The sequence below is a fragment of the Vanellus vanellus genome (assembly GCF_965231255.1).
Source record: "Vanellus vanellus genome assembly, chromosome: 19".
Lineage (NCBI taxonomy): Eukaryota > Metazoa > Chordata > Aves > Charadriiformes > Charadriidae > Vanellus > Vanellus vanellus.
Genome location: NC_138924.1, coordinates 13,334,338 through 13,357,418, shown reverse-complemented (window position 1 = coordinate 13,357,418; position 23,081 = coordinate 13,334,338). Strand labels below are relative to the sequence as shown.

The 23,081-nt window shown below is 41.7% G+C and overlaps 1 protein-coding gene across 1 annotated transcript; it reads left to right on the top strand.

Annotated features, from left to right (window-relative positions):
• Window positions 1-4,170: 4,170 nt before the first annotated feature.
• Window positions 4,171-23,011, top strand: SMTNL2 (smoothelin like 2). The gene is made up of 9 exons (XM_082493030.1): window positions 4,171-4,775; window positions 12,755-12,842; window positions 13,584-13,823; window positions 14,535-14,588; window positions 16,154-16,229; window positions 17,641-17,811; window positions 18,384-18,501; window positions 19,849-20,000; window positions 21,475-23,011. Exons 1-9 carry the CDS (start codon window positions 4,371-4,373, stop codon window positions 21,599-21,601), a joined length of 1,431 nt encoding a protein of 476 aa, XP_082349156.1. The 5' UTR covers window positions 4,171-4,370; the 3' UTR covers window positions 21,602-23,011.
• Window positions 23,012-23,081: the final 70 nt, after the last annotated feature.

Here is a 23,081-nt window from a genome sequence, read left to right as displayed (position 1 = left end):
ATGCAGGACTTGCCAACCAATATTGATTTACATTTATTTTAGGTCCATTTTATGCCAGTGATTGAGTAATCACCCGTTTTATCATGTTCTTTATATGCTAGCACATAATCCAATGTTATGTAAATGCAAATGCTTGGATATAAATTTGCTTGCTCTGTTTACAGAGTGGGTTCAGTTTGGATGAAATTTAATTTGAATGATCATGTGGCCTGTTTGATATGCCAAATTTTCACTCTCAAACCACAGGGAAAACAATTTAGAGCTTAGCACTGCAAAATAAACTATTTTAGTCTAGTGTCATTGTACTAGAGCACTGTGTTGATGTCAGAGATTTGGACCACTGGGAAGAAAAATTATGTCAATGGATCAGTGCAGATCTGCCAGAACAGCTACACAGGTTTTCACAAAAGCACACACATATAAAACCATTGGCATTGAGCTTTAATGTGAAATAAAGCTTGGAACATTTAATAGATTATGTAATACAGCGTTATTTCCTGTCCCTCAGTCAAATGAGACAGACTTCTTTCTTTTCTTTCTTCCCTTTCTCCTTTCCCCTTTCCCATCTTTGCAGGAATCTTAATAGACTTGTGGAAGAGTTTCTATTCTCTGCTTAGTAATTCAAATATGATGAACTTCCCTGGGTAACTCTGGGAAAGTGATCATTCAACTGTTGCGAACCCTAGCTGTTATACTGGGCACAGATCAGTTTTCAAAAGGATTAGTCATACTTGCAGGAGGATCAGTGACTCATATTGCTCTAGTCCATAGTTCCTGACCAGGACCACTGAAGGCAGTGGATTTACAAAGAAGAAAAAACGGGCATCTTGTAGCCTGTTGTACGTTATCCCTCCTGGTGGGGCACCAGATGTAAAGAACTCAAACTTGATTATCAAAGCCCGTGGTGAGCATGTTGGACTGGCATTTATTTGAAGACAAACTCAAAACTCGTCTATATGAGCATATATATATATATATGAGCATATATAAATTGAGCATATTTTGTTCTGGACTGAAACATTTTTGTTTTTTCCTTAGTTTGGTGCCTGGCCATACCATTTTTAAGTGATAGTTTTCCAAGCAGAACCTTGCCTTAAGACAGCTAAACTGTCTGTTTGAGATGGGCTGTGGAATGTGATATGTTCCATGGATGCTGCTTTGCTTGCAGGGTAGATTAGATGCTCCAGACATGCCATAAGGCCCTTACAAAAAACCATGTGATCTTCCTACAGAAGTTGTTCAAACTATTGTATTACTGTAGACTGTAGTATTTGGACCATTGCTAACAGAATGTTAACAGGGTTGTAACAAGTCAGGTTTTCCTGGGTGTTTCCTCTTCTCCTGCTGGGAGATTTTGCCAAATGAGATTTTGAGGATTTTATAGGCCTTATCCAGGTTTCCCACATATCAAATATCTACAGTCAGGCTGTCCTTCCTCTAGAAATCCTGGATGTAACCACAGCAGATTTTTAGTATTGTTTGTTCATCCTCCCCATGACATCTGGCCAAGCTGTGTTACCAGCTAATTTAGCTGGAACTGTATGTTCTTCAAGGTTCTAAATCATGTCTGAAAACATGATAACTGGGATCTCTCTCTTGCTGGCAGAAGAGAGTTTATTTCATCGTAGCAGACAAATGTCAAGAAGCCTCATTTGGAGAAATGGAGGAAAGCAAACAGTTTGTTTTAATGAAATAGTATGTTGCTGCTGTTCTAGGACAGTTTTTCTTTCTTTCTAGTACTCCAGATTGATTCTAAAAAGTGGTAAATACAAGTGCTCAGGGAACTATTCAGACCACATAAACAGAAAAACACCCATTGATCTTGGTCTTTGGGCTATGGCTCAGAGCTGAAAAGAGGTCCTTAATTGCTTGTACTTCAAAAGACATCTTATTTCCTGATATGATTTTATTGAAGAAAAAGAGCATCAGATACTGAGACAGAGAGAGGGAAGGAGAGCTGAACATCAAATTCCTGGTGTGATTTGGGCATCAGAATCTCTTAGGTAAATTAAACTCTGAGACTCGAGCGTCGTCTTTCCATCTTTGATTCCTATCATTTGGATTGGGCTTCCCTTCTGGTGTTTACTTATCATACTATCTGTTTTGAAAGGCTTTTGGAGACTAACATATTCCCATGCTGTGTACAGCTGCAAGAGCTCAAGGGGAGGAGATTTCAAAGGGGAACATAAAGGTGGGTGTGGTTTTAGACTACTGAAGTATGAAGCCAACTCCTCATTTGTGGCAGGGCAGAGAGGTGGACAGAGTGAAAGTTGTACTTAATTTTTTTGTGAGATTAGGAAGGATCTGAATTGTTGGTATGCTAAGCTGTATTGTAAATTGTTCTAAATGCATGAACGAGAGGCAGTTTTAAAAATACTAGGTTTTTATGATTATTCTATGGTTGCTGGGTCTGGAAACAACAAAATAATTTTATTTTCTTGGCTCTGCTAGACCCTGCTGAGAGTGGGTTGAAAATTTTCTTTCGAAACAACTTTTGTCAGAAAATTGAACTTTCACCTAGATTAATATCTGTGAAAAAGTATAAGCTTTCCTTAGTAATTAAAAATATTGTAAAAAATTAAATACTTACCATGGGGGGAGGAATATTTTCCAAAGAATTACAGTATTAGTACCATTAGCTAATAGCTGATAGCTGTGAGCTGTCAACTTTAATATTAAACACACACACACACATTATTGTTAGATATGGGTGTATATGTTAAGAAATTACCTATGAGCAAGTGGTAATTGACCTTGTTATTATTGCTGTATGGTTTTGCACATACTTAAACATTTTGCAACTTGGGGTGGGGTTAAAAGTTGAGGCAGAATTTCTCCAGCTTTCCCTGCTCATTCTAGATTTACAGGCTCAGCTATTTGCTGCTGCATGTTAAGAGAACAACTGTTGACAACTGTTTAATGATGTCTCCTTTCTGTAAGAAAGCACTCATTATAAGACACGCATTTTTCTACACCAGCGTTTCAATGCTGTAAAATAGGTCCCACAAAAGAGCTTGGGGTAAGAGAAGGGGAGGGGAAAGAAAAGGAAGGCATACAGTGGTACTGCAAAAAAAAGGAAGAGATAAGTGGGTATTTAAAGTTATCAGTAGCTTAGATAAATGGGTAAAATGGGTAAGTATTACATACAAATATACACACATACACATGTCCACAGAGGAGCATGAGTTTGTAGATACAAAAATTATCAAATGCAAAAAGCTTTAAATTACAGTGTGCATCTTTGTCCTGCTTCACTCCCGGAGCGTTCTGACGCAGACCTGTGGGGATTACCTCTGTAGTGTTCTGCAAACATCTGGGAGTCTAGGCATGCTTGTAAACGTGTGTGAAAGTGAATTAGTTTTGCATGTGAATGCAGTGTTCCTGAGAGAAAGAGGCAATGATTCAGTAATATGGTAAACCTTGTATGGTACCAAAAAAAGTTGTAGCTACCTGACATGAAGTGCAGAATATAGGCTAACTCTGATGATGTAAATTTGCTTAAAATATCTTCCAGATTTCCTTTTCCTGTGAGGCTTTATGCATGAGGTATTGTCTTGTGTGGGAGCAGGCAATAAAGAATAAACCCGAAAGCCCTGTTGTGGCTCTGCCTAGTTTGACAGAAATGTGTGTCTTACCCCGGATGCACACGTGTTGGTTCTGCTGGATTATTTGGCAGTTTAGTGTTAATGCCCATCGAATCGCAACCCACAGCGGGAAACTCTTGAGCGTGAGAATGGTGGGTGTGTGTACAAGTTTGTATGCGTGAAGGGACACTGAGCCTTCAGCGAGCGTGTCTGAAGGCGCAGGCGTGTGCATCTCTGGCTCTGCTCTCCCAGAGACAATTCTCTCCCTTCGCCTCAGCGCTCCACCGGCCAAGAGATAAACTGTGCTCACTTTGGCATCATAATCCAAGCGGGCCGGCAGCGACCAGATACTCACACCCCCTCCTCACTCTGCCTCTCTCCTACTCCTCCCCGACGCCCGTCTGCCGCTCTCTCCTCTCCCCGCCCGCAGCCCACCGCGCCCGGCTCGCTCGGGCCTCCGCAGCCCGGCGAACAAGCCCGTGCCCCCGCCCCTGCTCCCTCCCTCTCCCACCCTCGCCTCCTGAAATTACATCTCCCCCTTTGAAGGCGCGTAGGCTGAGCGGGGCAGTCGATCCCCTCCCCGCCTCGCTGCTGCGCGGCGCTGCCCCGGCGCCCCCCTGCCCGGGCGGGCTCTATCTCCGCGCGGCGGGAGCAGGCCGTGGCCCGGCGGCACCGGCGCCGCGCTTGGGGCCGCCGGGAGGCGGAGAGCGCCCTCCGAGGGGAGGAGAGGCGGAGGAGCCCCCGGGCTCCCTGGCCGCGCCGCGCAGGCTGCGGCCGGCGGGCACCATGGCCGGCGAGATCGAGGACCCGAACAGCCGTGAGGCGCAGAGCGTCGGCGGGGCCCTGGGGCGCTACGAGGACTCGCTGCGGGGCGCCGTGCGGGAGATGCGGGCGGACATGCAGCTGTTCAAGCAGGGCGTGGGCCGGCAGGTGGAGGAGGTGCTGCGCCTCGCCAGCCCGCTGGCACACAGCGTCTCCGAGCTGCAGCAGGAGAACCGGCGCCTGCGGGCGCAGCTGGAGCGCCTGTCCCGGCAGGTGGAAGCCCTCTGCCAGACGGCGGGGCTGCCGCAGGAGTGGGCGGATGAGGCCGCGGGGACCCCCTCGGCCACGGGGCCCGGCGCTCCGGGGCAGGGCTTGGCGGGCGGCAGGTTCTCCAGCCATGCCAAGCTAGCAGTCACTGGCCGGAGCCACGTAAGTGCTGGCCACAGCCAGGGAGGTGGTGGGAGGGAGGGTAGGAGGGAGGGCCGAGGGGGTGCGTGAGTGGGTGCTTCACGGGTGTTGTGCTGCGCTGGTGTGGGGTGGCACATAGGGATACGGGGCACCTCTGTTGCTGTGCAGGGTCAATGGCCTTTTGGGAGGTGCTCTGGGAAATGGTCTTGGCCCCGATACCACCTGGAGATGTTCCTGATCACAGCTCTGCTTGGTCAGACAGGGGTCTTGGTTAGAGTGGTAGCAACCTGTCAGTCCAGTGTGGTTAGAAGTAAGAAGAGTAGCTGAGGCAGTCTTAGCTGTCAATATACAAATGTATGTGAATATCTGTGTATCCTTTCTGGACTTGATTCAGGGTGAACAGTGTGCCAGCAATGCTGTTTACCAGTTGGCAAGCTCACAAAGGAGAACAGCTCAGCATATAGCAGGCAGTAACGTGTTTTCCCAAGATAGTGACTTAGCATCCTGCAGTGAGATGGTTTTGCTGCACAACCGCTGTCTGACACTGCTGCCACTCGTCCCTGAGAGGTGAGCCTCACATCAAGCTGTCATCGTCTCCATGACCTAAACTAGCACACACATATTCCTCCCAGTGATAAAACTCTCTTCTGCAGCATAGCAGAGCCTCGTAACTCAGTGCATGGAAACTCCAGTTAGTGGGAAGCTCATCTGGCACTGAGATGTCTTGTGTCATACTTTTTCAATGTGTCCAGCTCTATGGAAAGAGTTGAGAGCTCCTGTGCAATCCTTGACACCAGGAGATGGCAGCCAGACAGTGCACTGGGATTCAGACACATAAAACTGTGCTATACTAGAGACTTGGATGTCACAGATGACAGCCTATTTTGTGTAATCTTGATTAAGCCATGTTTTAAGAGGTCTTTAAGACCGTTGGAGCATGAAAAGCCGGTCTGTGGTCTATCCAGGCTTTGGGGATGGAAAATAAAAACTTGGAAATGAAATTCACTCAAAGTTAAATTGATAGGAGCGAGCAGAGAGTCTGTATTGCGTTCCAGCCCTTTTCATTCCTATTGACTCAAGAATGGGGGCATAGGGCTTCCTGCAGCTGGGCAAGTGAAAAGCTAAAGCTGCTGCTTGAGGCATTGTTCCAACATAGTCGTGGCAACTGCTGCCTTTCCCCCCTTATGACAAAAGCAAGCAGCATACACGCAACTTTCAGATCGTTCCATGGAGCCATCCACACTTGTTTGTGTTGCAAGGAACAGAAGGGAGCTGAGCAACATGGAAGGGACAAGGGAGTGTGGTTCCTCACACCATCTCACCTGCTCCATCACTGCTGCCTACATTGTAGTGTCTACTTCGTGCTCTGTGAAAAGACTTGCATCGAGGTTATGGCCATATCCAGCTTTAGGTATCGGTCTGCATTAAAGCACAGAATGAGCTTTTGTTTGGATTGGAACCTTCCTGCTTTGCTTTGAGGGTTCAGGGAAGTACTGATAGTTCTCCAGTGCCCTCCCAACAATTTTCCCCGGAAGGTTGGACAACTTCCCGAGTTAGCATAGCTGACCGAGAAGGAATTTCAGTACTGAGAACCACATACCAAATGCATGCAGTGAAAACGTGATTTTGTGGCTAAGGCTCTGATGTGGCTGTGCTCAAATGGCTAAAGAGCAAGCCTTGGTTGCTGTGCTGGTCACCCAGATTCTCTGTAATGAAGGAAGTGTTACCTCAGTTGCTCGCAATTTCTGGTTATATGATCAATGTACTTGAAACAGAGTACCATAAATGACACTGTGTATGTTTTCAGATAAACAAGTACCTGTGATAAAATTGGTTACACTTCTAGCCTTAGTAAAGACTTCTGTAAGTATGGGATATGAGGAGTAAACAATACTGACCTGGAAGTAGTAGCTAATCAAGATGTGCTCTTTTGCTCCTGAAAAGATTTATTGGTTGAGTTCATTTTTACTATGTGGTTGATGCAGCGTTTGTCCCAACAAGGCTGGGTTCTGTTGCCTTCAACATTTCTAGCAAAATACTTGGAATAAGAGTTACAGCTATCTTTTGCAGATTGCAGATTGGATACTGGAGATTCTGAGCATCTTCAGTGTCTGAACCATAATTTTCTAATATTGCTAAATTATTTTTCATGGTAATGTGGTTGAAAAGAAGTGAAACCAGGGAGTTCATGCATAGTTCAGAAGTAAGGACATAAATCTCCTTTTAATTCTAATCTTCAGGCAATGTCTGCTATGCCGTCCTTGAAATCTGGTATACAACAGTCTGATTTAGTGTTAAATTGTGCTGATTTAGGTGGTGTTTTAAACGGCCATTAGCCACTGTGATTTGCAGGGGGATCTTCCCGATATTTTGACACCAAACTTTAATTTCACTCTCTAAACAGGACACAGTCTGAGAGCTGCTTTTACAAAGGTGGAAAATAGGGTATGTTTGAAGAATTAATTTTAAAGTGGGATCCTGGGACCCCCCTCAGCTGCACTACTGAGGATTTACCCTTTGCTGAGCAGTTTGTTGCTGTTTGTCATCCTTTGCGTCACTGAGGTCTTTTCTCCTACCTGACTGTGATTGTTAGAAAGGAAGAGTTTTGGCCTTGTTTGTTGATCAGATCTTATATTTTGGCAGGAGCTTCCTCACTTATGATCTTTCTATAGTGTTTGTGGTTGAGTATGATGCCTTTGTGAATAGGGAGGGCTAAAAATACTGTAAGGGTGTTCTGTTTTATACTGTCAGAAGAGCTTCTGTACAATGTGGACAGACTGCTGAACAGACTACTGCAGAGAACCTGCCTGCGGTGGTCAAAGCAGCAGAGAGACAAATAGCTGGCTATGACCACCTGGGAAGATCTAAACAAATATTACCCGTTGGTATCTCTCTGTGGTGACCTGATGGCACCCAACAGTTAGTCAGCGTGGGAGTAACTGCATGAGACATCATGACTTGGGGTATACAGGTAGGGAGATGAAATGATCCAGCAGTCACCTGATGTTACATACTATGATTCTAAACCATCTCAACTCCTATATTTGATAAAGGAAGTCCAGTAGTTCCATTTCCTTCTTATTATTCTCTCATACTTTCTGCAAATGTCCTTTTGGAATGGTATCTTTCCAAGGTTGCCATGATTCTAGATTATTTTTGTTGTTGTTTGTTTTGTTTTGTTTTAATTCACTGTGACCTGCTGAAGCTGCCAAGATAGAATTGTTCCCTGCTGTCCATTTTTATCCAGCCTTGCTTCAAAAAGGTTCTGTGAGAAGTGCTTCTACTGTTTTTCTTCAGTGATTACTCCATGTGCAAAAGCTTTCCTAATATGCTCGTGGCATTCAAGGCTTTTTCTTCAAGTGCAGGGTCAGTTACACACAGAGAATACTTGTGTTATCTGACAAACATTGGTTTTCTAGTAGAAGAATTAAGGGGTAAATGTGGTGCAGTTCTTGCTGGCGTCAAGCAGCCTTGTTTGCATTTCCTCACACATTTCATCATTCCCCATTTCTGATGTATCAATGATCTCTTTATATGCAAGGAACAGAGTGTCAAATCTTGCCTTGTGGAAGTCAGTGGTGGTTTTGCTGTTCACTAGAGTGAAGCATCAATTTCATCCAGCATGTGTAACAAGTGAGGGAGGTGCCTCTCACAGGTAAACATCATTCCTGGATCCAGTAATTTTTTATCATGACCCTTTTGATAATTGGTGCTTTTATGAAAGACTTTGGATGACTGAGATCTCTCATTTGAAAGAGAGGAATCTCATTTGTCAGTCATTCGTCTACAATTTGATCTTGTTGCATGCAAAAGCTTGAAGACATAACAGAGGTGCACTTTAGAGGCTCAGAAAGGAAATAAGAATTTTATTTCTTTTCTTTCTAATTTCACGATCTGCTGCTTAATTTTTCTGAATGCGTGGGATTTTCACTGCTGGGTTACGATATCTGCCTATTTTATAGCAGCTTCCAGTTATGGATCTCCAAGGTCTAACTTCTTTGCAGTGAAGGAGGAATTCCAGCAGCCCTACAACTGTGGAAAGTATTATCACCCTACATTACGTGGAGACTTCTGAGCTACAGAGAGATTAGGTCTAAGAGCAAGCCTGAGTAAGACATGCAAAACATTAGCCTTAATTTTATTTTCTTCAGCTTCACCAGTTACTCATCATGTTGTTGTTACATGAGTTGTACAAATGAGTACTTCTCATTATTAAGCACAGATACAGGTACCTGTCCCTTTGCTATTTACAATCTATGTAGCCAGCATTGACAGAGGAAGTATTGTTACCCACATGGATTTGCCAGAAGCTTGGCATCTCCAAACAAAGTGGATTTTAAAGTACTTCAGCCTGGCACTACTAAATGGACGGTAGAATCTGATCCCAGATCCTTCCAGTGTTTTATCAGCACATCATCCTTCCCCGTCCTCCAGCCTGGTGTCAGTTTCTTCCCCAGTACTGTTAGCCAAAATGTGGTAACCAGGTTTGCATAAAATAAGTTAATAAATTAATGCAGCACCTCTCACTGCATTAGGAAGCCAGTTCAGTGTGTGGGATGCTACATGATCTTTGCAATGACCACCTCGTTTGACTGTTTTGCTCACCCCCACCCCCCCAGCTTATAAAATGGATTTATGTTTACAGTGTACACAGGCATTGAACACACTCAGATTGTAATGGCTGACACGAATGAATGGCTAAATGGTGCTACCTATCCCATGAGTACACTCTAGGGAGCTGCATTAGCTGTGCATCATATTTCAGTTCTGGATATGTAGTATGGATATGCAGTATGGATATGCAGCAATTGTTGACCAGGATCTCAATTACACTTAATAGAGCAATAAAAGTTCTGAACCCCTGATTCTGCGTGGTTTGTATAATTAATATTTGGAGTACTTTTCTCAAGTTAGTCCTGGCAGCTAGTGATAACTGAATTTACTCACACATAGTACCTTCTTCTTGACAAATGTAAAAATTTCAAAATAATTTTATTTTCACAAATTATAAGATCAGGATACAAGGACACAGATCCAATTTAGTGGCAGTAAGTCAGACTCTGTGTGCGTATGGAAGCATTCTCTGTGGGGACAGCAGATGACATAGAAATGAAAAATATTTTTTATTATCAGGAAAGACAAATGTTATTTTAAAGCTGTTGTTCTTCTGGTGATGTGTTGTGAAAAAAGTATACAGACTAGCTTTGCAAAAGAACTCATCACTTCTTTTGGGCCTAACCTGAGTAACTATCTAAAGAGTGAAGCTTTGTTGGATGTGAGCTTTTCTGAAAACCTGTCTGTAATGAAGCCTCTAAATGGGAGAGAGCCCACAAAAATCAGTGGAGCCTAGATAGCTGAATTGTAGTGCTTTTGCTTGTAAGAAAGTTTTAGATGCTGAAAAAGAGTGAGAAGTTCTGAATGTTCCAACTTCCCCTATCTAGTTTATTTTCCTTTCTTTTTAAACAAGAACGATAGAGGAACATTAAAACGAAGCAAAAGCCCTCCTTGTTCAGATTGATATGCTGAACTTTGTTACAGATTTGATTTGTAGAACTTGCAGTGTATCTTAAGGCAGGCTAACCTAGCTGTGGAATGGACATTCTGACTCCCAACTATCTTAGGTGCACTTGAAACTTTCATTGAGCATCAGTGGAAATCTGTCAGTCTTGTTAACGGGGCTATAAGCAACATTGTGCTACAACATGGTGGTGTGCGTGGTTGTTTGAGTGGTGGTTGTTGTTTTTTTTTTTTAAATAAAAACAAAAAAACAACAAACAGCCTCTCATGCATTTTAGTGGTAAACAGACTAAGGAGAGTCTTGGCCCATCATGTAACCTCTGTGTTCTTATCTAGTGGAGCACATAAGTGCATGTATAATCATTGACTTGGAAACTAGGCAAGAGAATTAAATGAGAGCTCCTGGCTGAGAAACATTTAAAAGTCTTCTTTTCTGAGAGTACAACTTCCACATTTTCGAGAAGCCTCCAGTCCTCTTCTGAACTTTGTATTGTTTTGTTTGAAAATCCTTTCCAGGTGATCCTATCTCTTTTCCTCATCTAGCGTAGAAAAAATTGTATGATAATTTGACCCCAGGTTAAAAAATAGTATACAACCCAATATAATAAAATACGCCATCCAAGCTGAGCCCTAAAGACAGTTCACAGTACCTCAATGTCTTGCCGCCATTCCTTTCTCTGTTTTATTGTAGTATATCTTTGTAAGACACTTGCTTACAAGGCTGTAGCTCCTCATCTTGAAGTCAGGTTAATGGGGTTTTACCACACTTTAATGATTTCTCCAAATTATGCTGTAGTCTTGAAAACCCTGGATACTGATTGTGATCTTAGAATGTAGGGCCCAACCTTAAAGTCAAGAGAAGGATTTTCCTCAACTTCAGTAGTGTAGGCATGTAGCTCAAATTCTGCCTCATACACCTGTGTTCCATTGAAATCAGTTGGAGGTTGGCACTTAAGTATCTAGGAGGATTAGAATCTAAGAACACAACTGTATACTCTATGACAAAATTGTGTTTAGGCTGCCTTACTGTAGTCTAATACTAGTTAACAAATTCTTAGCAAGATCTCAGAGCATAGTTACCAGGAGTGGACTGGGATTTGTACTTGAGGTAATGAAAGTTCTAGTATCTCAAGTAATGGATACTAAAACAGTCTGTGCACTCCGCAGCATCTAACAGTATTAAACACTTTTAAAAAATCTCCAAGGTGCGTTAATGTTGTTGGCTGGTGTTCTTAATTAAGGTTACGTGTAAACAGATGCATGGTAAACATCAGATAAGTTCCAAGAAACTATTTTTGTTGATTTATCTTGATTTGATCGTATGGTTTCTGCATTTTACATGAGATATATTTTTCCACCCTATAAATAAATGATTCTAATAATTTGTGATGAAGCTACGGAATAAATAGGTAAAATCAAACCACCAGTTTGCTCTGTATTTCCTGTGTACAAAAAGCAGAGACAAGTTATTACATGTGTACATTCTGCCTCTTTCCTTTTCTGTTATGTTCTGTTGTTTTTATACTTACCTGCGGTATAAAATCTTCTTCAGTATCTATCTTCAGGCTTTCTGTCTGTCTGTCTTTAAAAACAACAAAACTTGTTTGGATTGAGTTTATAAAAATTTTGGATTCTTGGATAAGGGCATATTACAGGTATTTTTATTTATTCATAAAATTTTTGGCCAATCTGGTAGTTAGGTATCTGTCTAGAATTAATTAAAACTTTTTAATGGACTTTGAGTTGGGGAATTTCACTTTACCGCTTGTATATGCTGCTTCTTGGAAGCTACATTTTTTAATTGAAGTAATCGTGTGTCTATGAAGCAGTCTCTTCTTTCTTTAGTTTCTGCAGCCAAAAATCATGTAATTCCTTGGGATTTTTTGCATGCCCATTCACACACATGAACCAACCAAAAAAAAAAAAAAACCCCACAAAAAAAAATTCTTGGCCGATTTTTTTTGAATTATATTGGCAAACATTATGGGAAACACTGGTGCTTTTCCTAGAAAAAACTATCCTTACAGAAATGGCAGATTATAATACAGCTGTAAAATTCCAGGATCATACTTACTTTATGTAATGCTTTTGTAATATGTTATCAGAATGACATTTTTTTCTGCAGCAAACAAAAAATCTGTAGAGCATTAAGCATTTTATGCAATCTCAGTCAATCTCTCCACTATTGTGTGGAGTCTCCTGTATCACCTTCACAGTGGATGTTGATACCTTTACCTAACAAAAGTGGAAGACCCCTCCTAGGTGCGTGGGGTCTGCAAGGACAAGTATGTGAAGGTTGATACAAGTCCTGCCTCGCCAGTGCCGAGTTTGCAGGTTTGGCTCTTGGGGTTAGGTAATTGTTCCCTTTTTGTTTTGTGGTCACTTGCACAAAGACGACCTGTTCTTGGCAGGTGTTTGTGGATATTCTTCTAACTTTTGCTGCTGTTTGAAATTTAGCTTTTGTCTGTTGTCTGTTCTGACAGAGTGTAGACCTGGATGACCACCACAAACCTGAGTTTAGAAGAGTTTTTAGTTCTTCCATCATTGAAAATGGGCATCAGTCTTCATCAGGTAGGAACACGGCATGAAATGAAGTAGCAGTAAAATACCTGATCCTGGCAGTCATAGAGCAGCTCTCACATGCTGGAAACATTAGAATCTGCTGTGGTTTCAGCATGGATATTCTACTGTGGTGTTGATACCATTTAACTTTATTTCCTAATTAGGAGTTTAACTTACCTTGACTTTATTGTTAAGCATGCACTATAATGTTTCATAAATTAGAGACTATTACTGTCATTTTATCTTGGGGCACTAATGATAATAAGGCCTGCTCTTCTGCCATTTTAGCCTTGCATCCCAAAACTTTTGCAAATTACCTGTCTGCTTCCATCATACTTCAGTGGAGGAAGGACTTACTATCTCCATTTTAGAGAAAACTGAGGCATACAGTGTTTCATAAAACCATGAAAAGAACAAGAATGCTGACTCCTAACCCATGGCAGGAGATTGGGGGCAGGGGCTGCACAGAGGAAGAAGAGGAGCTTACCAAATGCAGATGCTAGTGGATTCATGCTCTAAAGTTGTTCTTGCTGAGATTCATGTGGGACAGGTACGATCGCTGCAAGGATCCCTTACACAAGGGTTGTTTCTGCAGCATGCTCTAAATGGTATAATGTCCCACAGGGAGAACTAGGTGGAGTAATTCCAGTGACTTGTAAAAAAAAGTTGTTGCATGGAAATTGGGTTGTAGCTTTGTTACAAATCTGCTAATAAATTTATTTCCTCTCTTCTTTTCTTTTTATTCACTAGGTCAGGCAAAAGTCTCCCATGAACTGGCCTCTTTTCACCCGTCAGACTCTTCCCCTGAGGCCCATGCCCCTGCAGTCGCCTTGCAGATGCCCCATCTCCCCGTTACTGCAGTAACCAGGGTATCGGAGAAGTTTTCAGGAGAGACCGTCTGTTCAACAGGAACAACTAATGCGTCTGCTGGCATGCTGGGACTGAGCAAAAGCAAAAATGCGGTGGCAGTGAAAACTTCCAGCCAGTCAGGTAAAAGAGACAAAAATAATTTGTTTGCTGAAGCTGTGAAACATTTCTTTACTTCAAGAAACTGGCACTACAGGAATAGTTGCGTGACCTAGTGGTAATTATGAAACCTTGCTTCTATGGCTACATACACATGGTGGGACACACTGAGTTAGAATATTGTGGGTCCTAGGTGGAGCTTTAGGCTATAATGTCACATCTGCCTCGAATTTTTGTGGCCTAGTTGAGTTCATCATGCAGCCAATCTTCTAGCACAGTTACTGAAGATGAATCTCTTTAACGTGGGCAAGTATTTTAATGAAATTTGCAGGAGGTTTTAGTACTTTGAGACTTGAGGCCCCTTGAGAAATTTCGCAGATATTTGGCTAATGGGTTCAATAGTCATTTGGAGGAGGGAATGACTGACAGCAGACTGACACATATACACAAGTCAGAGTGATTGCAGAATCTTATTTATATCTAAATTGAGTTTTTTAAAAAAAGAATTCTCATTCATATTGAAGTCATTCATCTTTGAGCTGTATTTCATATACGTTTAGTGATAGTGACACTTACAGGTCAGACTATATATATAGGTCAGAAATTACACAGAGAGAGCAGATGGAATTGCCAGCCAGAGATAGGGATTATTTGCAGATTATTGTTTCAACTTTTATCTTACTAAAGCTAAGAATGTAACAAAGCCTCCCTTTGTCTTTTTTTCTGCTGTTTCAGTGAAGGCCTGGAATTCAAGTATGGTGAGAACAATGGGTTCATCTGCTACTGGAGGTGAGTGTTCCTATCCACATGTCCTTATGCAACACAAATTGAGAGGGATTCCATGCTACATGTCTGGAGGATTCAGATCTGAGCACGTAGTTCTGATTAGTAGTTACATGGTAATATTAAAATTGCTAGCAAGACTGCATGCAGATTCAGTTTCCCAGGTATCATGGAAACTTGTTCCACTGTATCAGATTTTCAGTCAGTTCAAAGTGAAGGGTATTCATCTTTCTTTGCACAGTGGCGTGCATGGGTACAGTTAGGCAATCTCTGCAGTGGAAGCAATAGGTGCCAGAAAAGTGTGGCAGAACAGACAGTTTGAGCAGTGAAGATTTCAGCTGACCAAGTGAAAACTGTGACTACATGCAAGGTAATGGGAGTTGGAAAGTGGAGGTTGAAGCAAATTCCTTTGAGCAGTAAGTAGTCGTCTTTGTATATGAATGTGTCAAAAGACAAAATGCCTGAAGGATTTTCAATTTCAGTCAAAATAGATGAGTTCAGCTCTATCCAAAAGTACTTCAGGTTGATGTCACCAGGCTGTTAATGTCTACACAATGTACTGACATTTCATAGTGGTCTCAAGCATCAGTTTAGCAAAGATGTTGCTCCTCCAGAACAGGGATCGCACGCCTTCTCAGCTTAAAACCTCTGAGATTTGCACAAGTATCTGGCAATTGTCTGTAGTCCCAAATTTGTCACATCTGTATGCTGGCCTTTACCAGGGTGTTTTATGTGAGAAGTGCAGCTGATCTGGATCCCTTCTGTAAGCAGTGAGGAGAGTTCAGCATTTTCAGAGAGTGATTTGGACAGTGATCAGGTTGGATTGCTTCTAAGATGTCAGTCTTTCTTCTTTGTGTATAGAAGGAGCCTTCAGTAAATAAGTTGCTGCGTTGTGCAACAAGTTTTGGCTTTAGTTGTCTTAAAACTGGGCAAGCCACTGTGTTGTTCTGCATTTCCAAAACGTAGCTGGAGTCCAGACCTGGGCTTTTAAGAGGCAAAGCACAAAAGGCAGAACCTCAGGGGTGGGGGGAGGAAGATGCAAAGTGGTTTTTAAGCCACTTTTTTGGGGGGTCCATTCTGCTTTACAAACTAGAACATTTCCTGGTGGAAATTAGGTAATTTAAATTACGCTCTCAATTGTGGCAGACTTCCCAGGACTCCTTATGTCTGCCAGAATGACTGTTGCAAGCTGAGCTGTAGCACCATTTCTTCCTTTCACTGAAACGTCTATGGCAGTGTGCCCTCCTCTGAGGTGTGCACAAGGGCCTGAAATGATCCAAGCTTCCCAAAAGCAGTTTTATCAAAGGCTTCCTCTGACGGCCCTTTCTGGTATGTTTACACCATCCTCACTGCAGTGCAACAATTTTGCAGAGGGATTGAACCCCTGGGGAAAATCCCTCCCCAGCTTGTTAGCACAGACTGGAAAATAGACAGAGGCCTGCAGCTTTTCACTGTGGTGAGTAAAAATCAATGCATAGCTATCTATCAGGAAGTGGTTTGAAAACATATGAAGAAAAGAGATAAAAGAAGTTTATTCCCTGATGCATCTTGTTTTTCCTGCTTTTATACAGAGAATATCACTTCTGTCACTAAGTCTGTGTCAACTGAGAGCTGTGAGACGAGTAGTGGAACCAAAACTGGTGAAAGGTATGCATTTTTCTTGACAGTTTTTTAGGCCATTGTGGTCAGTATAGTCTCAAGGGACAGGTGTTCTGCTGGCTTGGAAAACAGGTGAGTCCCAGATGCTGTATTTTAAGCCTGTTAAAGGTTGGGAGCATTCCTGAGGGCTAAGTGGAACAGGGATGGGGAGGGATAAAAATCTTTTGTAGAGCAGTTTAAAGCAGACCTAATTGTGGATTTCAGCATTGTTACAGCATTAGTCAGTAAATCTCTCAGTGCCACAGCTGGATTTTTGTTGGGAGGAGCAAGTTGTCAGACCCTTTGAAAACACTTTTAAAAATACTCAGCTGTGTTGAAATTTGTACTTTAGGCTTATATTTGGAAACCAACATATGACTGCTGTCAAATATCCTTAGTTTGGCTAGCCTAGAGTTTGGTTTGTAGATAAATGACTTGCTGAGGACTGAGGACTACTATACATGCTTGATTAACTCAGAGTTGCAGTTGCTTAGTATAGGATTACATGGTTTCACAGTTACTTCTGGCATATCCAGGCATCCTCAGCGTGCAAAATCTCCATCAAGAAAAATAGGAGGGCAACCAATTTGAATCTCTTAAATTGGACTTGCATCTGCCTTGAAAATTATCCCAAATTTGGCATTACATTTCTTCTGAGTTAGTTCCAACATCAGCACTTTGATACTTTAGTCATGATACACTGAGCACCCCAGAGAACTTGCTGTCAGATCTGACTGCCATCTGTACCAGAAATTAATGTGTGACACTGATGTCATTGCTCTCTGCCTCAGTTTTCCCACCTCTGTCATGGGCAACGCTTCCAAATGCGATGTGTGACTTACTTCATTAATGCTGACGAAGTGGTTTACGTCTCAAATAAACACAAATTAGAATATAATCCTATATTTCTCGATCAAATTACCAGCTTGCGGTCAGCGAAGCAACACTGATGTGAGCTCAGGATTCTGTGTACTATAAGTAAAAATTTAAAAAGTGCTTCCTGAATTACTCTTCAAATTCCATTTTTAAAATGTGACTTACCGCCAGGAACCCCAGAGTTGGAAATTAAAGGGATTTAGTGCTCCTGTGTGGCCACACTTCTTTTTTTCTTTTTTTTTTCTTTTTTTTCCTTTTTTCTTAAAGGTGCTTAATTGTTATTCTACTTAGTGCTACAAAGCATTTATGACTAGTCCAGCTATGTCTCATTTGTAAAAGTACCTTAGACTTTTCTATAATTAAGTGCTGTTGTCTGTCAATAAAACTTTGACTTTTACTTAAATTGCTTTTGAGTCATTCAGGTCCTCTTGAAATGGCTGTTTTGGGAGGTTTAGAGTAGGCAACAGTTGGACCTTTATGCTGACTCCTGGCACTGCAGAGTTACGTTGTTTAACCACATACTTTTCACGTTATGTTTCTCCAGTGCCACTGGCAGTTACTGTGATGTGACCCCCAGCTCTCACTCCTCTCCTCCCACTGTGCATCGCCAAGTTGAAAGGAGGCGAGAACTGGTGCGGTCTCAGACGCTCCCACGGACTACAGGAACACAGGCCAGGAAAGCGCTTTTTGAGAAATTTGAACATGATGGTGGAAAGTATGTCACACCCCTTGTCTCCAGAATGGGTTTGTTAATGGGAAACTAATTTGTCAATTATTACCGGCAGAGGACAGCTGGGTGGGAGGACTCTCTCAGTGTAAGATTTTGCGCTAAGGGACAATATGAGTTCACGTATAGCTTCAATGACTTCACAGACTGAAGCCTGGAGAATCGCAGCTACAGATTCCTCCGGCTGTGGAGTTGTTCAGCTGAAGAAGCAGGTGCCTTTTATCAGGAAAGAGTGCTGTGAAAGCTGTTGTCTTGGTCATTCTAAGAGACTGGGAATATAGTGACTTTCCATTGCTATTCATTAAGGACCAAAAGTGTGGACTGCTCTTTATGCACCACGATGGGGGTGTGATTTAAATAGAAGAAGGCTTGGAATCCTGGCTTTAGTGAAATGAAAATGAGTTTTTCTTGCAGGACCAACAAGTTGAAGTTTCAGCAACACGTTTCTCAAATAGCACCTGGACAGGGGCTGACCTGGGCAAGGTTGCATAGATGTTGTTGACAAGTAGGTTTAAGTTTTTCTAGAATGTAATTTAATCTGGTCTCTGTTAATTTTCCAGAGGAAAAGGAGAATCCAGAGCTAAGCTGAAGAGGTCGCAGAGTTTTGGGGTTGCCAGCGCTAGCAGCATTAAACAAATTCTGTTAGACTGGTGTCGCTCAAAAACCATAGGATACAAGGTGAAGACATGCTAGCACTTTCAGCTCTCTCTTTTTCACAAGAATTTGCCAAAAAAGTGTACTCAAAAAAGTGAATGTAAAACCTGCTACATAATGAGTTAACTTCCTCAAGGTCATCAAGTTTTGTGCAGGTGACACAAGCATCATGGTTTGCATAGGCAGCACTTCAAGACAGTCTGTGATTGCACGAGTGATATTCTGTATGTCAAAGCAACGCATTAGTGTTTGTCTGAAAGCCTACATTTTTGTGCTTATGGATATAGACTTCAGTATACATTTATGCATTTTTTTCTTAGTTGCAGGCTGTGATTTTTGCATTCTCATTATATATTGCAAGACTTGAATAACATTTTGCCAGTATGTGGAGACTATGGCCCTTTTGCTACACAGCAGACCAAAGTACTCTCTACTGGTATTAGGAAAATGAATTTGTAGTAAATGGTTGAGGTTGAACAAACACATGGTGTTAGTGTGCTAATTTCTGTGAGGTACCATCAAGTGCAGCTAAAAGAATTCAGCAGTTGAGATTTTAGTAATTTTACCTGACTTTAAACTGCAATTGCCAAAGCAATTTTCAGGAGAATGAAAATTTTTTCCAGGTGTTTTTTTTTGTGTAATGTTTTTCAACATTATTATAAAGTGTGCATTATTATTGCTGAACTCCAAATTATAGTATACTAAGCAGAACTAGTGAAAATTACTGTTAGTTGCTTACCAGAAAAGTTGGGGCTTGAATTTTATGTGATGGGAAAGGAGCATGAGACAAGAGCCCAAATATGCTTCTTTTCACTATGGCAGTTGAAATTACCAATAAGCATTTGTTCTAAGAGTGAGGTTTTGCAGTAGGTGTAATTCTTCCTGTGTTTCTACCTATCTGTACGTAAACAGGCATCGAATTGGGCCTTACTGAAAAGCAAAGCAAGCAAGCATAGTCTTTATCTAGTGTTATTCACAGCCACACAATTCTTCAGTTATAAATACTTCACAGGGATAAGCAGTGTCCTTAGTTTCTGCAGATACTGAGCCGGTGCGTTGGGCCTGCTCGAGAGCTCACTGACGTTGACAAGATTCTTCCCAGTATTTTCAGTCGGCTTTGGATCAGGGACATTAACTGTGTGTCTGCTTTGCATCTGGGCGTTCCAGGCAAAAAGCTTTCATTGCTAAGCATGCCGTTTTTTCTCAGAATACAAATGATGTAATGGATATACAAAAAGGGGAAGGAAGACATACAGCCTGTGCTCTGTTTCTTTAGTTATTGGGAGAGGACAGAAAACTGTGAGCAAAATCAGCCGCTCTTCTCCGTTCCCCTGTGCTGCATTAACATGCTTGTTTTTTTCATCGTGACAGCACATTGATCTCCAGAACTTCTCCTCAAGTTGGAATGATGGGATGGCATTCTGTGCTCTTGTGCATTCTTTCTTTCCTGAAGCTTTTGATTATAATAAGCTTCACCCAGCTAATCGCAAGCAGAACTTTGAGCTGGCCTTCACCATGGCTGAGTGAGTATCATATTAGATCTCTGTGAAGTGCTTCCCGTTCAAATTTAATGTGGCCGGGCAGCAGTGAAGAGTTTAATGATTCTTCTTTTAGATCCTATATCACTAGCATGTGATCACACCAAAAAAGGTAATAAAGCTCTTCATAGAGAATGCATAGAACAGGAGACTCAGCAGTCTAAAATCAGAGGTGGCTTTACGCACAGGATAATTCACTGGAGTCCTGTGTTCAGGTCTTCAGGTAGTACTTGCATTCTGCTTTCTCACCTCTGTGATTCTCACCAGCCTTAGCACTGACACACTAAACTTGAGAAATCAGCCTCATGAGTTATGCTTGGACAGAACAGGAAAAAACCCTACTTCTCTCAATGTTTGGTTTTGGGCTTTTTTTATTATTTTGTTCTTGAAGTAATGAATGATTCCTAATGAATTTGCCAATATTAATCATAAAAAAGACATTTGAGTTCATAGAGCACAAGGCATCCAATGTTTACTGATGGGAACTAGACATACAACTTGTAGTTTTTTAGCCAATCCTAGCAGCTCGATCCCCGATTTTAATTTGAGTCATGTTAATATATCCATCCAGCCTCTCTGGAAAACCTGTGACCCCTGAATGGCAGGGAACAAGTAGATTCAGTTTTAGAATTGGGTTTTGTGGGAATGTTCACCTCTGTCTCTATGTTGCTTTGGTTGAACAAGAATGAAGGTTGAATTCACTGTAAGTAGAGTTACATGAAGGCTGAGAGCTTCTCAATAAATGTAATAAATGTGTAAAATGGACAGAGCTAATACCCTGAGTCACACTGTCCTGATCCTTTTTGATGCAGTATACCAGGCAATTAAATGATAACTTTTTTGTTAAAGTCATTACGCGTGTGAACTTGTCAGCTAGAAATAGTAACCTTTTTGACCCAGTATCAACATGATTCTTACTTGCTGTTTTGTTTGACTTGTGTAACAATAAGAACACTCCATGTGGTGTGCAGCTGGGTTTGGTACACTCTGAATACTAACAACAGGATGTGGGAACACATGGCTAAAGTTTCCTGCAGCTTCTGATACAGCTTCAAACACCGGTACCACCACACTGAAGCTCGCATAACCCTGCTTACTGAGACTTGGGCAGAGGAATGTGAAATTGTGCTACATGCTACAATTATCAGGGATGTGAATGGCAGTCAGTGGAAAACCAAAACAAAACAAAACACCAAACTACTGGGCTTTGGGTCAGATCCCAGTATAGAGGAAGAGAGAGAAAGAACAGGAATATTCCATGGTCACAAAAATAACAGTCTCCAGCCTGAGCCTGACCATTTCATTGTGAAATGAAATATTGCTGATAAACCTCAAGATTTCTTTAATGCCTCAGTGATGCTCAAATCAGATCAGCAAATGAAGCAAATGAGTCTTAGAAGTAGTTACAGGACATAGATTTAACTCTGGATTTGCTATACCTATTTTATTATTACTACAGGAAAATGGCTCACTGCGATCGCCTGATAGAAGTGGATGACATGATGATGATGGGTTACAAGCCAGATCCCATGTGTGTCTTCACCTATGTCCAGTCTCTATACAATCATTTACGACACTTTGAATAAAATCATCGACACCTCTCACCCTGACAGAAGGGTCAAGTACAGTATGCTAATGGGAAGAGCAACATTTTACAAGTGGAACACAGTGTTATTTCTTGTTTTTTCCTGTCCCTTTGCTTACATTCAACTGCGTGGCTGGCTGACTGAAGTGTTGCTGAGCAGTGCCCTAAAGTGTTGATCACATCAGCATGTCAGTAATACCGAAATATGTTTGAAAAAAAATAAAAAAAACATAGGGAAAGGCAAATGCTGTCAGTTTGGTGCTAGTAGTAGGTTGGATTTTTAATATTCTTGTGTTTAAAGATCACAGGAAGCTAATTTGCTGCTCTTCTCTCTGTTAGGCCAGGGATGCAGTTTTATGCAGTGACAGGTAACTCTGCTACGAAGGTGTTCCCTCTTAAAATGCAAGTAAAACTCCAGAAGATAGCACCTTCAGTTGCACTTCTCTGTTGAGCATAGCATAAAATAAATAGCAGATGGACCAGGAGGATTCCATTTAGCAAATAATAACCTAGAGGAATCCTTCAACCCCACTCCCCCACTCCAGCATACATGCACGCACACACACACATCCAACAGGCATTGTTCTGTTCTCTTAAAGCAGAAAGAGAACACAGCCTCTTACCTGCTGACTGGGGCAACAGAGAACTACCATGCTACACAACAGCATTTGTCTGTAACGGTCAAACCTAAAGTGATTTGCTCAGAGGCTTGCTAAAGCCTCTACTGGCAGTCCTGCATTAATTTCTTGATCATGGAAAACAGCAACAGCTGGGACTGTTCTGTGTATGAGATTGAGTGTTTGCGTTTGCATGATTTAGGATTACAGGAAAGGGGGGAGCTAGCAAGGTACAAAATTATCTGAACAGTTGTAGTAGAAGCAAGACTGCAGTGTGCTTTGACCTTGACGCTGGGGGAGAACAACTCTCCAGTGTGGACAGGAATGAAGTCTTTACAACTTGCTCAGTCCTCATGCTGACTCTTGAGGTGGACAGGCAATATGCCAAAAATATTAAAGATGTGGGAGTTTTGAAATGTCTTGGACTAGTTTCCGTTTTCAGTTAAATTAGCATTAAAACCACAATACTGTGGGATTATTCCAGATTTACTGGACAAAAAGGTCACGTGTCACCCTTTCTGGTTTTCTCTTTGATAAATCAACACAGCTTTGTTTTCACAGTGAATGTTAAAAACAAAACTACTAAAAAAAACATGCTTTAAAAACAAAAAAACCCTTTTAAAATTATTTCTTCCCTAAGAACAGGCTCATAAAAAGTAAAAAGTGAAAGCCATGAGCCCTCTGCTCATGCTAGAGAATGTTTTTTAATATGCTTTTGTGCTTTTTGTAGATATTTATAAAGATTACTTGGGTTCTGTATTGATGACCATTTATAATAAAATATGTCAAACATTCTTCAGATTTATTGCTTCTCTTTAGAATGAAGTGACAGATAAGAAAGTAAAATCAGTGAAAAGAACCCGG